A 14,028-nucleotide genomic window follows, 5' to 3' on the forward strand; every position below is an offset into this window, starting at 1 on the left:
GTAAAATGAACCACTCGAGATGGGGGTAATATGAACACCATTGCAGGGTGAATACTACTGGATTTTATTTCAAATGCCGAGAGTTTTCCGGAGAAAATACAAAGACATACATGGACAGCCATCCAAATGGTCGCGGCTAAACGTTTCATCGATTCCGGATTGTCCGTGTGATATGCATTGAACATGCACCAGATGCCGAGCATCATGCTGCAACCCGTTCAATTTCAAAGGTGTTCATTTTACCCCCACTACATGTTCATTTTACCCCCAGTATATGTTCATATTACCCCCATTGTATGTTCATTTTACCCCCAAGTATATGTTCATATTACCCCCGTTACCTGTTCATTTTACCCACATGTTTGGAACATTGACTCTGTGGAAAGAAATTTTCAAAATTATAATAATGTTGATAACATTCTAATTCCATCAAAATTTTTCAACTTGTTACATTGCATAAACATCCTTTTTCAATTCTAAGCAATTGAAAAAGAATCTGACAGCTTCATAAGCAAGAAAACATGAAAATTGCTTAGGGTGTTCATTTTACCCCCAGTTCCCCTACAGCATATGGACCTATGCACGGGTTCACTATTTGACGTTTTAGCGGTGCCGTGTTATTTACGTCACCATGGAAACTAGTGAATTCGGCACCGCTCAAACGTCAAACTAGTGAACTCGTGCATCGGTCCATAGTCGCTGTTTTTAATTGTAGTTATCAACCCTACGGCCTGTTTTGATTGCTCAGGAGCTACTCGACAAAGTGATATCTACAATCATTGGAGATCATGAAAAGTTATCTAAAAGGACAAATCTATCACATGATGTCAATAATGAAACACTTTCAAAAATTTTCAAAAAAGTTATCTACAGTCAACTCTCCCTTATTCGATATTGAAGGGACGATCGAGTTAGGGAGGTATCGAGTTACAAAACACAAAACCAATGCAACTGAGATCCAAGGGACCATCGAGTGAGCCATGAAAACCAACTTTTACTATGGTTCTTTAACTCGATATCGTGATACGGAATATAGAGTAAGGGAGAGTTAACTGTATTGTCTATAAGTATTTTGTTGCGATTTGGAATCATCCCCAGCGTTTAGTTGTATCGGATGTGTTGCAAGTGCGCACATTCATGGGGTGAATCCAATGAAGTTAAGCTGAATCTGAGACAAGGCTCCACAATATGTACTGCCTTTAATACAGTGAATCACAAGTAGTTCCATCTGCATTTTTGTTAAAATTGGGTTGATATCAGTTTTCAACATATCTTGCCTTAATCTTTCAGCTGCACTAATAAAACCACAACATCTTTTCGGTAAAATCAAGGAAAACCACTATGAAGAAAAGTCAGCCAAGTTTGAAACAAATTGATTGATTTCTAATCATAATTTCGTGTTTTCAGTACACACCTTTGCTTGAAATGAATATGCTGGTTTGGATGTTTCAGGTACGGGTTCTATTTTGATTCAACAAAGATTCAGTTTGTCCCAAATCAAGTTTTGTGTTTTCTTTAATCTAAGTTTATTTTGATTTCACCAATAATTATGTTCTCCAAATTTCTTCAAAGAATAAAGAAATTTTAACAAAAATAAAAATGGATTATTTTAACGTGGACGCTGTATAGAATTGATGTAGGATTTTGTTACAACCAAAGTTGGCTCAATACTTAAAATCATTCCGGCTGATGATTACTATATGAGTGAGATAGATTGCTGTAAACTAAAAATTATAATGTACATTGAAAGTAATACTCCGTTTTTTGTTTGCCTAATCATATAAGTAACAGGGTGCAGAGCCACTTGGGCATGATTCACTTTGGCATGGGAGGTTTTCTCGGCCGAATTGTCTGAAACTTTACAATAAGAAATGCTAATAAGAGTTCCAGCATTTTTGGAATATTTGAAACAGCGACGATTTCATTGCTTACAGATAAAAATAATAAACAGAAAATGTTCAAATCCAACAAGGGATTTGTTTGTGGCAAACTTAAGATTGTCAAAATTAAACTTTTATCAATGTGAATTGCAATTTTAAACTATTTTTTTAGTTCAAAATTAACTGTAATCTTGGTTGTTATTATAAATGTAAAATAAAATATTGAGTAGTCGAGAAAAAAAACAAGTATTAGTTTGTTTCAATCTTGAGTTTGAAAATGAGCATGAGTATGAGTATGATTGACCGCCCGCAGTTGCTACTCCGTTATTGCAAGAACAGCTGTACTTACACAGGGAACCAACAGATGCTACTCAGGGTCAGTAGCATCCTCAATGTGTAAGTACTGGTGCTCTCATTATTATAACAAACAATATCGACGCCGGCTGCGTCCGAATGCAGGTCAATCTGGAAATGGGAGGGAAATGTTGACGTGTTACTTGCTTTATGGAAGCCGAGTCCTCTGCACTTCCACAAGAAAACACTGGGAGTTTGGATATGGGAAAGGATTCGTTTTGGTAAACGATAAAGATATAATTTTAGATGAATACGTGAACACGGATGATCGATACCGATAGTGCGGACACGATCCGAATTCCGTCGCTCGCCCTCAAAGGAGCATGCAACAGATTCAACGGATCAAACACTACTGACGCGTCGACGGGGGTTGGTGGTCTGATGGCTTCCGCTTCTGCTTCATAAGCATAAGGTCATGGGTTCAATCCCAGGCCCGTCCCTTTCCTCGTACTTTGTAGTTATATATCTCTCACTTGCTTCCGTCTTCCATTCTAAATCTATCACAATGCAATGCTTTGCTGAAGAGAGCAAGTCAATTTGACGGATTGGAGAAGAGATATTCATGAGTTTGTTTGCTATTACATATTAGATTTCATAAAGGATTATAGCCCTGCAAACATCAACAAAAATCCCAAACAAAATTAGCTCAAAAGGGATTTGTTGCTTTAGAAACATCCTTCATTATGGTTTGAAGAATGAGTTTTCACTATGGGATGATAAGTTTGTACGTGCATTTCAATACTAGCGTGTTTAAAACATTTCTCAAACTTTCTTCATAGCAATTTCCATATAAACCTACATTGTCTTTGGGCCACCTTTAAATCACCACATAGAAAGCTGAAAATTTTACAGAACACTATTTTAAAGGTGAGGATGGTAAGGAAATATGGGAGATTTGATGTTCAAACGTAAAGTTTGTTGCAATTGAGTGTGTTGGGGGTGGAAAGAAGCCCGACACAGCTCCGACTAGCTGAATGAATTTCCCAAAACTGAACAAATACCAATGAAGTTGTGTTATCTGATCATATTTTCTTACACTTGCTTACAGGGAGCGGCCGTAATATCTATAGCACATTTGGTGCTCGCTAACTCCTATCATTCTTTCCCTATCTATTTCTATGCTTAGCGTCTACTCACATACATGCACATCTCTTCTTCGCGGTGCGGGGCCCCGGCTTACTCGCAGCCTACGCCTTGGCGCTGTCCTGCTGTGCTGCTCTTCATGCTGACCCAAATCTTCGAACCTCCGGTTGGCTTAGGTTGCTCGCACTCGAACAAGAACTGTCCGCCTTCGCGAACCCGGGGTGCGGCCGATGCCACCGTTGTTCCGCTTGCCGCACCCGATCGCTTGGAAGTGGGCCCGTACACTGAGCCAGTCACGTACCGTCTTGGACGACCCTTGTTCGCAATCCTGTCGAATACGATCTCCCGGATGAGGTGAATCCTGATTAGGGAAGAAGAACCAAAAGAAAGAGCCCTAAGGGCAACGCCAATTAGCCACTGCCATCGCCAAAGCCTCGTCTTCCAACTCACCCGGTAATGGGGCTCTTTTCGTACGTGTGATGCGGAATCCTGTGGGATTTTGGTTCCGAAATGTACCTCCAACCGTGAAATCCGTAGGGGCTTTCTTCTCCCTGTCTAGCGGTCGTACGTGGTTGTAAACCTGCGGTAACATGGCAAATTAGGCTACAGTTAGGCTCCCATCGATGGATTATTACCTTCGTGAGTCGGTGTTGGTTCCCCAATCCGGTTTCCAAACGGAATCGTTCATCCACACGTAGAATCGTGTTTATCCTCTCTCAAAAGTGCACGTGCGTGGACCTGTGGTACGATGGTGAGGTTAGGTTATGGTTGTATCGGACTGCAATGCGCTGTTACCTTCTTAGACCTGCCGCAACTATCCTGTCCAGGGAAAAGCGCTCCTTCCGGACCTGTCCTTGTCCTCCAGGTGGAATCGTATCGGGTTGCGTATCGGAGTTGCTTCGGCGGCCAGTGAACTTTCCCCGCAATCTGGATCGTCAACGTGTAGGTTAGGAATCGGGCACTCAAAGTAGATAAATGCACTTCTTACCTTGAAGAATGCCTATCTATCCGCCGAGCAGTTGGAAATCGCACGAAAGCCGTTTTTTCCTGAACCGATCGGACTAATTCCCGTAGGAATTTTCGCCCTCACCAGCTACCGCAATGTTGCACTCCAGTGGGACTCAGGCCAAATTCGGCATCCACGCAGTGTCACTTCTGTTCACTTTATGAGCAATCCTGTGGCTGATGTGCCGTTTCTCTTTTCTTCCGTTCGTTTGCAAGTGACAACAGTTGCCAGTATGAAGTTTTGACGTCAGTGCGGTGTAGCTGTTGCTTAACGCCTTTTCGTTTCGTCGCAGTTGATAGGGATGTGCATATTGTATGTTCTTTCGATATTATTTTTATTTCTTCACTTACATTTAATTGAGCTATGTGCATGAGTAGAACTTTATCATTATGGCCAAACAAATCTAAACGTAACAAGTTAAGCTCTATTTTATACCCATGTACAATTAATAATATCGTACACAATAATTAGCTCCAAAGTGTTGCTCAAAGTTCAAGTTTACATTGTTGACAAAAGCTTTTCTGAATAACATCAAATACTTAGTTCTATATGGATGCATAATATTATATAAAATTTGTTACGCCTAATGACTTTTGTTAATTTTATAAGCTTCGTCTAGGGGATGTACAGAAAATGGAACAGTAATAAAACACAAATAATTCTTTAAATTCATCATCAAACCTTTCAGGAAAATGAACAGCACATCAGGGACGACTCAAATCGAACAACTCGTTCTCATAAAATGTGCGATTGCACGAACACCAGTCATTTTATATGCAGATAAATTATTTGTTTTGTATTATATTGCACTTTATATTATTTTGTTATATTGATTTATATTATAGGTTCTCAGTGATTTTATTTTTATTTGTATGCTAATACAAATTTAATTTTGAATCTTTGTCAGCTGAAATTTTGTTTTGATGTATCCGTAAACTTTATTAACAAATCGATGAGTTTTTATTTGTATTCAAATTATTTGTTTTACCATACCATACCATTACCATTTACCAGTCTTTCCTCGATCAGCCCAATATCATCAGTAGGACAAATATTCAAAAGAAAAATAGGTGTTGGACGATATAATAATGCATGCATTAAAATTCTGTTTCATTGCGTTATATTTTATTGTTACTACCATTTTATTTTCATACTTTATTACCATATTATTATAAATTATAATTTTCTCAACTATATAAAATTTCACTATTACCGAATATAACATGTTTTGGGAGGGGAGGGAGCATCAGGGCATCATTGAAGTTACAACTGGACAATGAAGTGGAGTGCCAATCGGAGTCAGGAGGAAAAGTGTTAGTCGTTCGCGTCTAGTACTTTTCTCTCCAACAGTTGTAAAAGATTTGACGCGCCCTTCTTCAAACAAACCTTTCCGTGGAAAGCTCGACAAGTATTGCAAATTCTAATACTCAATCTGTTGGATCATATGGCTGGAAGGAGATTCTCTATTTCCCGCGGGTTTCGCGTAAGTGTTTCTGCTTACGGGTCCGCCACCCCCCTTTTGGCCCTTCATACAGCGGTATGTTGAATGCAGATTGGTAATAAAATTTGACCTTACTGTTGAGTGGAGCCGCATGCAGAGCAAGACTCAAGCAAGGATTGGTGGCTACCTACATACATACATACATACACATCAAATACTTAGTTCTATTCTTCAATCTCTGTGTTACACCTACATATTCTTATAAATTTTCATTTTATTTCGTTACAGCACTTCCAACGAAGCCACCTCAATCGTTGGATGAACCCGAGAAGCGCTTAAATTTAACCACGCGTGGAAATTCCCGGCACTGCCTAATCGCTGAAGAGCTTTGACCAAGAGCAGAGAAAAAAACATCGGCGACGTAAGAAATACTACACCTCGGCACATTTCGCGCGCGCGGGCTCCTATTTTAACGATCACTCGATTCGCAACTTCCAAGCAGCTGATTATTCCGTAACAAATGTCGATGCGAAATGGGAGATATGCTTCCCGCTTGGTTGCCGCCCGACACTCGACTATAATACTCATTCACTGGTTATACTAAGAGCTTACAAAGATATAACTAAGGTGGAAGTCTTGAAAGGCAGCCGCCAGCCGTAAAGTACGGAAATATAAATCACACTCGAGGGGGTTTCCAGAGAGTAACGTTTCACATATCGACATTGATGTGCGTCTCTGTTGGAATTGGAAATTCAGACGAAGAGTTTGAGCGAAAACAGTCCAATGTGCGATATCTGCAGAAACGAAGAAAACTAGGAAAGGAAAAGTGAAAGACTGCTCTTCGGTCGGCTGACTCCGGGTCTCTTCTTCGAATTTGGCTCGGCTAGACTGTGCGGAAAGTGGAGTTGCCCGGGATGGCCCCAGTTGCAATAGCCCCAACTCCAACTCCGAAAGCAGTGCCCGTGTGTGAAGATATACGCAATTTACGCTCCAAGTGATGAGAAAGTGTTGATTTATAATAATTTTCAGTTGATTTTTTGTGTGAAGAGATTCGAGGAAGTAAAACGGTGAAGAAGTAGCTTGGGAAGTAGAGCTGTAGCTGAGTGGTGTCAATAAAAGTCGTAGAAATCCCCCGAAACGTCCCCCGCGTGTGCCGTAGAAGCGATTTATGCGGGTATCAGTGGAAAGTGGGGGCTGCGTTAATTAAGATTTATTGTTCCTTAAAAGTTGAACAATTCGGTTGAAGAAGAAGTGATAAAGTTAACGGGGTCACTTAAGAAGTGAACCGAAGTTGAGGTCCGTGAAGGGTCAGCGTAGAAGTGAAGTGCCCATAAAACAGCTTCAAAGTGTCGCTCAAAGGGGCAGCAGCAAAGATGCCGCCGGTTAATATGCCGGAGAATGGTGGATCCGGACCGCCGAGTCGGACGCCGTCCATTATGGACAGTCCCACATTGGCCCGGGTTGAAAGGGCTCGACTACGGCAGGAAGCCGGAAGCAGCCAGCGGGAGGACAGTTTGGAGCGGGCGTTGCTGGATCCTAAGGTGAGATTCGTCACTTTTGTTAACCTTCCTTAACTATTGGGATATTTTTTGGCTAATCTACAATACAGCTACCTACAAACCTACTGGTAGCTATGAAAACTAACTTTTACTATGGTTCTTAAACTCGATATTCAAGATGGATCATGACATTTCAGTGTGGTTCTTGGGATTTCAGTGTGGAACCATTGATTCCAGAGCGGTTCTTGGGATTGTAATGTGGATCGTAGGGTGACAGTGTGGATCTTGGTATTACAGTGGGGATCCTTGGATTCTAGTATGGGTATTGGGATTCCATTGTGGATCCTAGAATTCCAGTATGGATTTTGAGATCTCCGTGTTGATTCTGGGATTCCAGTGTGGATCTTGGGATTACCAATGTGAAACCTGAGATTTCTGCCTGAACTTTGGTATTTCAGAATTAATCCATTGGTAACAGTGTAAATCTTGGAATGGATAACCTGCTTTTGCTTTTTTCCACAGTTGATCAGCAGAAGTTTTCTTATTTCATTTTGTATGGAGAAACGCATAACTTCAAATTTCTCGTAAATGAAAGCATTAATCGAAACAATATGTGGTAGGCGTGATAGTCATTATCATCACGTACAACCAGTATCAAGTATTCAATCGAAAAAAGTTCCCAATTTTGAGAAATAATTCGTCAGATGCATTTCGCCATACAAATATTTTTCGCGTTACCTTTTAGCGATTTTTCGTGCAAAGTCACTAGCGTATGTGCGTTACTATGTGGCGAGTAGCGAATCAGGCCATGTATGTAACCCATTGAAGTGCGCATCTGAGGATTTCAGGGTAGAGCCTGAATTTCCAGTGTAGATTGTAATGATATTGTAATGCGAAATTCAGATGATTCTCGTGTGGATCCTGGTATTCTACTGTGGATTATGAGATTCCAATGTGAATCCTCATGTTCCAGTGTAAATCTTGGTATTCCAGTGTGGATTCTGGGATGTCAATGTAGGCCCTGGGATTTCAGTGTGAATGCTGTGTTTCTAGTGTAGATATTTGAATTCAAGTGTGGATATTGATATTCGAGTGTGGACCCTAGGATTTCAGTATTGATCTTGGGAATCCAGTGTGGAGTCTGGGATTCCAGTGTTAATCGTGGTGTAACAGTATGGACCTTGGTATCCTATGACTGTAGTGTTGATCGTAAAATTACAGTGTGGTTCCTCGGATTTCAGTGTGGGTTCTAGGATTTCAGCATGGATTCTGGTATTCCAGTGTGGATTCTGGAATTCCTGTGTAAATTATGGGATTCCAGTGTGCATTTTCGTATTCCAGTATGAATCCTGGTATTCTAGTACGGATCTTGGGATTCCAGTATTGATCCTGGGATTCCAGTGTAGAACCTGGGATTTTATCATGAATCCTGATAGTTTAGTGTGGATCCTGGGACTCCAGTGTGGATCATCGGATTTCAGTATTGGATTTCTAATTGTATCCCGAGGTTCCTTTGTCGATTTCGATATTTTATTGTGGATCCTGGGTTTCCAGTGAGAACATTGGGATTCAAGTCCTGGGTTTACAGTATGGTTTTCGTTTTTTCAGTGTGGATCCTAGGATTTCAGTTGGAATACTTGAATTCCAATGTGGATCCTGGAATTCTTGTGCGAATTTTGGGATCTCAGCATGGATCTTTAAGTTCCAGTATGGATCTTAGGATTCCAGTATGAATCCTGGGAATCCAGTATGAAGTTTGCGATTCCATTAATGCTGCGAATCCAGTGTGGATCCTGGGATTTCTATGTGGATAATGGTGTTTCAGTATGGGTCCTATGGTTTTAGTATGGACCCTAGAATTCCATTGTGGATCCTAGGCTTCTAATCTATTATTGGATAATGGGATTCCAGAGTGGTTTGTTGTATTTTACTGTGGATCGTAGTATCTCAGTGTGGATCTTCTAAATCCAGTGTGGAACCTGAGACTCCAGTGAGGATCTTGAGATTTCCGTGGACAGGGTATCTATTGTGCATCCTTAGACTCCAGTGTGGATCTTGTAACTCGAGTTTGAGATATTGACATATTGAGATTCCAGAATTATTCCTGGGACCCCTTTATGGAAACTTTGAAATAAACTTATTCCTATCAATCTACTAAGAATTTTTCAAAGGATTACTACAAGAGATCTCACAGGAATTCCACTATTAGTTCAGCAAGAGTTTTTTTTTGTATGTTTTATCCGAAAAGAGAGATTGCTACAAACAAGTTTCAAGGCTGGTTGCATAAATTTTAGCTGTAATTGTCTAAGGAATGTTTTCAATGAATTCAAAGCATTCATCCATAGAATTCTATAGAGCAGGGGTTTTCAGCCTTTTTGCTTCGCGGCGCACTTTTTTTTTGTAAAATTGGTGCTCCTGTTCTTCATCATCACTCCGTTTCTGTATGTAATCTGTATTTCTCACCTGCCTAAATATACCCTATTATTCTAACGAAAATCATGAAGAGTGGCTTATGTTGGTCAATTTATCAATAATTTCGATATTATTGTTCTTAAATTTTAAATGAAATGGATTGAAATCCAAGGTGTGTAAGTGACAAAACTGTAACTTTCTCATTGCTAAACAACCCAGTAAGGCATCTAAATGACACTATATTATTCGTCAAACATTTAAAATATTCATGGCTCGAAAACTGCAGAATTACATTTGTTAGCAAATTTTCCGTCTTATGTAGCGAAATATTTTCTTTGAGTCTTAATTCAAAAAGTTGAGATATTTCAAATCATTGATGCAAATTATCAAGACTGTCGCGTAGTACCTGTCAAAGCTTTGCGGAGCACTAAGTGCTCCGTTAAGTACGATATGAAAACCGCTGTATAGGGATCTATTCATGGATTTTTCGATAGAAAACATTCTTCTATTTCTCCCATGAATTCTTCAAAAGATTTCTTATTGCGTTTTTTTCATGATTTCCTCATACATCCAAGTTTCCTTCGTCGATTCCTCCTAGGACTCTTCAAGAAGTTCTCGCACGGATTCCTCAATGTGCAACTCCAGAATTTGTCTGAAGAATTCTTGCAGGAATTTCATTCGGAATTCTCCATAGATTCCTCAAGAATTCCTCTAGTACTTTTTCAATGAACTTCTGTACACATAGGAGAAGGTATCGATCGTGATTGTTTTTATATTATTTTCATATGGCTGTAGTGGTCATGCGTCTCAAAGGTAATGAGATTTAATAGAAGATTTTTTGCAAATGATGGGAAATGAATTTCTCTAAAACTTGCTCTTAGAATCCCAGCAAGATATCCTTCAAGAACACCTCCAGCTCCTCCATGAAGTTTTGAGATTCCTTAGAGGAATTCCTGAATAAATCTCTTTATCAATTCCAGAAGAAATTTAAGAATAAAATAAATGAAGAAATATTGGGAGAAATACTTGCCCAAATGGCTGGCATATATCTGCTGAAATTGCGTAAAGAATTTTTAGAAATGATCTCAGGATTAATATTTGAAAGAACTTCTGACAGAGCTTTTCAATCCATGAACAAACCCCTGAAGGAATTTCTGGAGCTATTACTGAACACATGCCTACAGGCATTCTTGAATTCATTTCAGAGGTTTTTTTTCTAAAATAATTCTTGGAGGAAATCCCTAGAGAGTTCCTGGTAAAATTTCTGGGGGGAGATTTTTCGGTAAATTTCAATTTCAATTTCAGTAAAAATTCAGTAAAAAGACTTTTAGAAAGAAGCCCATAAGGAATAGCATAGCATAGCATAGCATAGTGATTGATCGGAACTGGTAAGAATTGCACTACGATCCAAATGAATAAGGGATGGGAGTTTCCGCTTACTCTCGAAGTGCAATTTTAGCAGATCTTATATTATTGATCAATAACGGCGCAAGCCAAGTCCTTACAGTCAGTTGGGATGGGGAAGGAATGTTAGGGTGTAATGATTGTTGCTTCTAGAGACCGAGAATACCTCTGCATCTCCACTATCACCACGGGAAGGGTTTTTATTAGTGAGGGAGGAAAAGATCTGGGAGTCACCACTGGTCGATGATGCGATTTATGGACATGGGGGAAATATACGACTTATATTTAAAGCTAGTTTTGTATTTTTGTCTCGAGAAGTTTTTGGTAGAAGCTTTAAAAAATACGTCAACATTGTCGAACAATTCAAAAAATGTTTTTATTAATGACGAAAACTGAAAATTACATGTATATATTTTAAATTATATGGAACAGGAATAATGTCGACACTTGTAGTGACGAACTATACATAGTTTGTTTGAAAATTACATATGAGTATTACTGTGCATTTTGTCTCGATATGGTAGAAGTTTTAAAAAATACGTCAACATTCACAATGTCGAACAATTCAAAAGATAATTTTTAATAATGTCAAAAAGAGAAAAATATATGTATATTGAAATTGTATAAGAAAAAAGCATAATGCCGACACTTATAGTGACGAACCATACAAAGTTTGTTTTAATATTACATAAAAGTTACGCTTTCAAGAAAATATGTGTTATCACAAGCATGAAACGAACTCACCAGTTGGTAATCCATCCTCGACTGAACACACAACTGACACTGACAGCAAAACTTCTTGGCGTCCCGACAACAAACCGTCTTGCTTGTGGCTTCCCAAATACCTACCCAGCAAGACGCTCCAAAACAGAAAAAAAAATTCTTCAGAGACGAAAACACGCGCGAAACCGTGAGCCAAATCTATCGGACGACGCAAAACCGAACTGTCCTGCTTGGGTTTCACGAAGCACTCCTTTTAGAAAGAAGCCCATAAGGAATCTCGAAAAAGTATTACAGTGAGTATTTATGGATGAACCCCCAGAGAACTTCCAAGAACACCATCATAAGTTTTGGGAGATTTTTGGTTGGAGTTCCAAGTGTAGGAGGAATATATTGAAGAATTACTGCTAAAACCAGAGGGATGGCATCATAGTTTTTCACTATGGTATTTGACAGGCCTTGTTTTGCCTTCTTATCGGGAGCATAAATTTATACTCCAGTTGAAATTCTCACGCACACTCATGTATTTATTGAATGTGTACCTTCCGTATGAGTGGAAATGGTACAAAATGCGCCAAACAAGACAAAAACTGCGCAAAGCTGGTATGTGAGAATGTGCATTGAAAGTCTTCGTTTTACTTATCAGTGGTTTAATCCGCATTCGCAATGGCATTTAGCCATCTATCCCGCGCATCGATATTGGTTGGAAACTTGTGATGCGAAATGTTATCATCGTGATAATTGTTCTTCTGATTATGAGAATCGACACCGAAAGAAGGAAACAACACTTCATTGTGGTTTTTATGATAATATATATGAAACTTACTTTTATTTTAAACCGCGGGCTATGCTATGGAAATAATAACGAACAATATGCGTAGAATTTGTGCGCCTAGGTTCATTTTCCCACGTTCACATCAGCTGCATTGCTTATAGCGTAATAGTATTGGTGAGCGCTGCTTGCGTTCGATAAGAGGCAACAAAATATAGCCATCATATCGGCCCCCTGGCTAAAGCCCCCGATGAATCTCAGGAAGAAATCCTGAATAAAGGCAGAATGCATTTCATAAAAAATCGGAGGGAGAATAAATGGAAGAATTCCTGGAGAATTTCCTGGAGAAATTACTGGGAGGGCCTAGAAGATTACCTGGAGAAATTTCTGGGAGAATCCATGGAGAAAGCATAATATTGGAGGATTTTTTGTAGGACACTCTATACAAATTAATATTGAAATATACCTGGAGGAATCTCTGCTACAATTTCCGGAGCAAGCCCTGGGAAAATTCTACGAGATACATCCGAGGAATCCCTAGAAAAATCCTTGGAGCGATATCTGTAACAAATAATTGAGCAAACTTTGGACTTACTCTTGAAAAATCATGAAAGGATGCAACAAGGGTTGTCATGTATATCACGGCTTAAACCAGCCGACGGTGTTTTGAAAAAAAAAAAACACAAAAGTCAATTTGGATAAACTGAGATGAAAAATAATGGAATTTTTCTGGTGGGCTTCGATCTCACGACTCCCAATACGCTAGACTGGGCGCGTTAACCAACTACTCCACACATCGGATAACGATTCTGCAGCGTCGTCGGCCAATCAGAAACCAAAATCATCGTGCAGAAAGAATGGAAAATTCAATAGTGATTGTATTATATCAATAGATTCCTCAATCTCGGGTTGAATGTCAGAAGATATCTATGGTGTTATTTCTAGTAGAATTCCTGGACAAAAGCCAGGAGCAGGCCTGGTACCAGGTCTCTTTTTTAATGCAGAGACTTGCAAAAGGTCTCTATTTCTGACGGAAGGTCTCTAATGTCTCTATTTTAACCAAAATGTTCTCTAAAGTCTCTTAGTCAATAAACCGTGCTGCAATTTATATTTGTTCTAGAGAAATTTTTAGAGATTGTTACGCGACATGACTTTACATTCTTTTAAGGTTTTTTCTCAGATCCCCAGAGGAGGATTTGAAGTTCTTCTAGTGATTCCATCATCAAATCTTCCAGATATTCTTAGAGTGGCGTTACACGAGATACTTAGAGGAACTTTTTCATAATTGCTCCAGGAAACCCTCCAACGCTTCCACCAACTATAATTTCCACAATAAAGTTTTCAAAGACACTTTCTCAGGGTTTTCCCTCCAGATATGTTTGATCGTTTTTCCACTGATGTACCTATTTGTTACGACAGGAAATTTTCCAAAGACTCCTACAAAAGATCTTCCGAGA

At 39.3% G+C, this 14,028-nt stretch overlaps 1 protein-coding gene and 1 long non-coding RNA gene across 2 annotated transcripts in view; one reads left to right on the forward strand and one right to left on the reverse strand.

Annotated features, from left to right (window-relative positions):
* LOC5574506 (GATA zinc finger domain-containing protein 14) overlaps positions 1-14,028 on the forward strand; it is a 548,034-nt gene that overhangs the window by 37,003 nt on the left and 497,003 nt on the right. Inside the window, exon 2 of the mRNA XM_021845578.1 lies at positions 6,053-7,305. Coding sequence (XP_021701270.1) covers positions 7,138-7,305 — 168 coding nt within the window. The 5' untranslated portion in view covers positions 6,053-7,137. The remainder of the gene's footprint in view (positions 1-6,052; positions 7,306-14,028) is intronic.
* Positions 3,662-4,731, reverse strand: LOC110676700. Its single transcript, XR_002500633.1, has 4 exons — positions 4,306-4,731; positions 4,113-4,244; positions 3,953-4,055; positions 3,662-3,897 (listed from the first exon to the last, which is right to left on the reverse strand). It is a non-coding gene; the product is annotated as an uncharacterized LOC110676700 (long non-coding RNA).

Source organism: Aedes aegypti, chromosome 2, assembly GCF_002204515.2.
Source record: "Aedes aegypti strain LVP_AGWG chromosome 2, AaegL5.0 Primary Assembly, whole genome shotgun sequence".
Taxonomy (NCBI): Eukaryota; Metazoa; Arthropoda; class Insecta; order Diptera; family Culicidae; genus Aedes; species Aedes aegypti.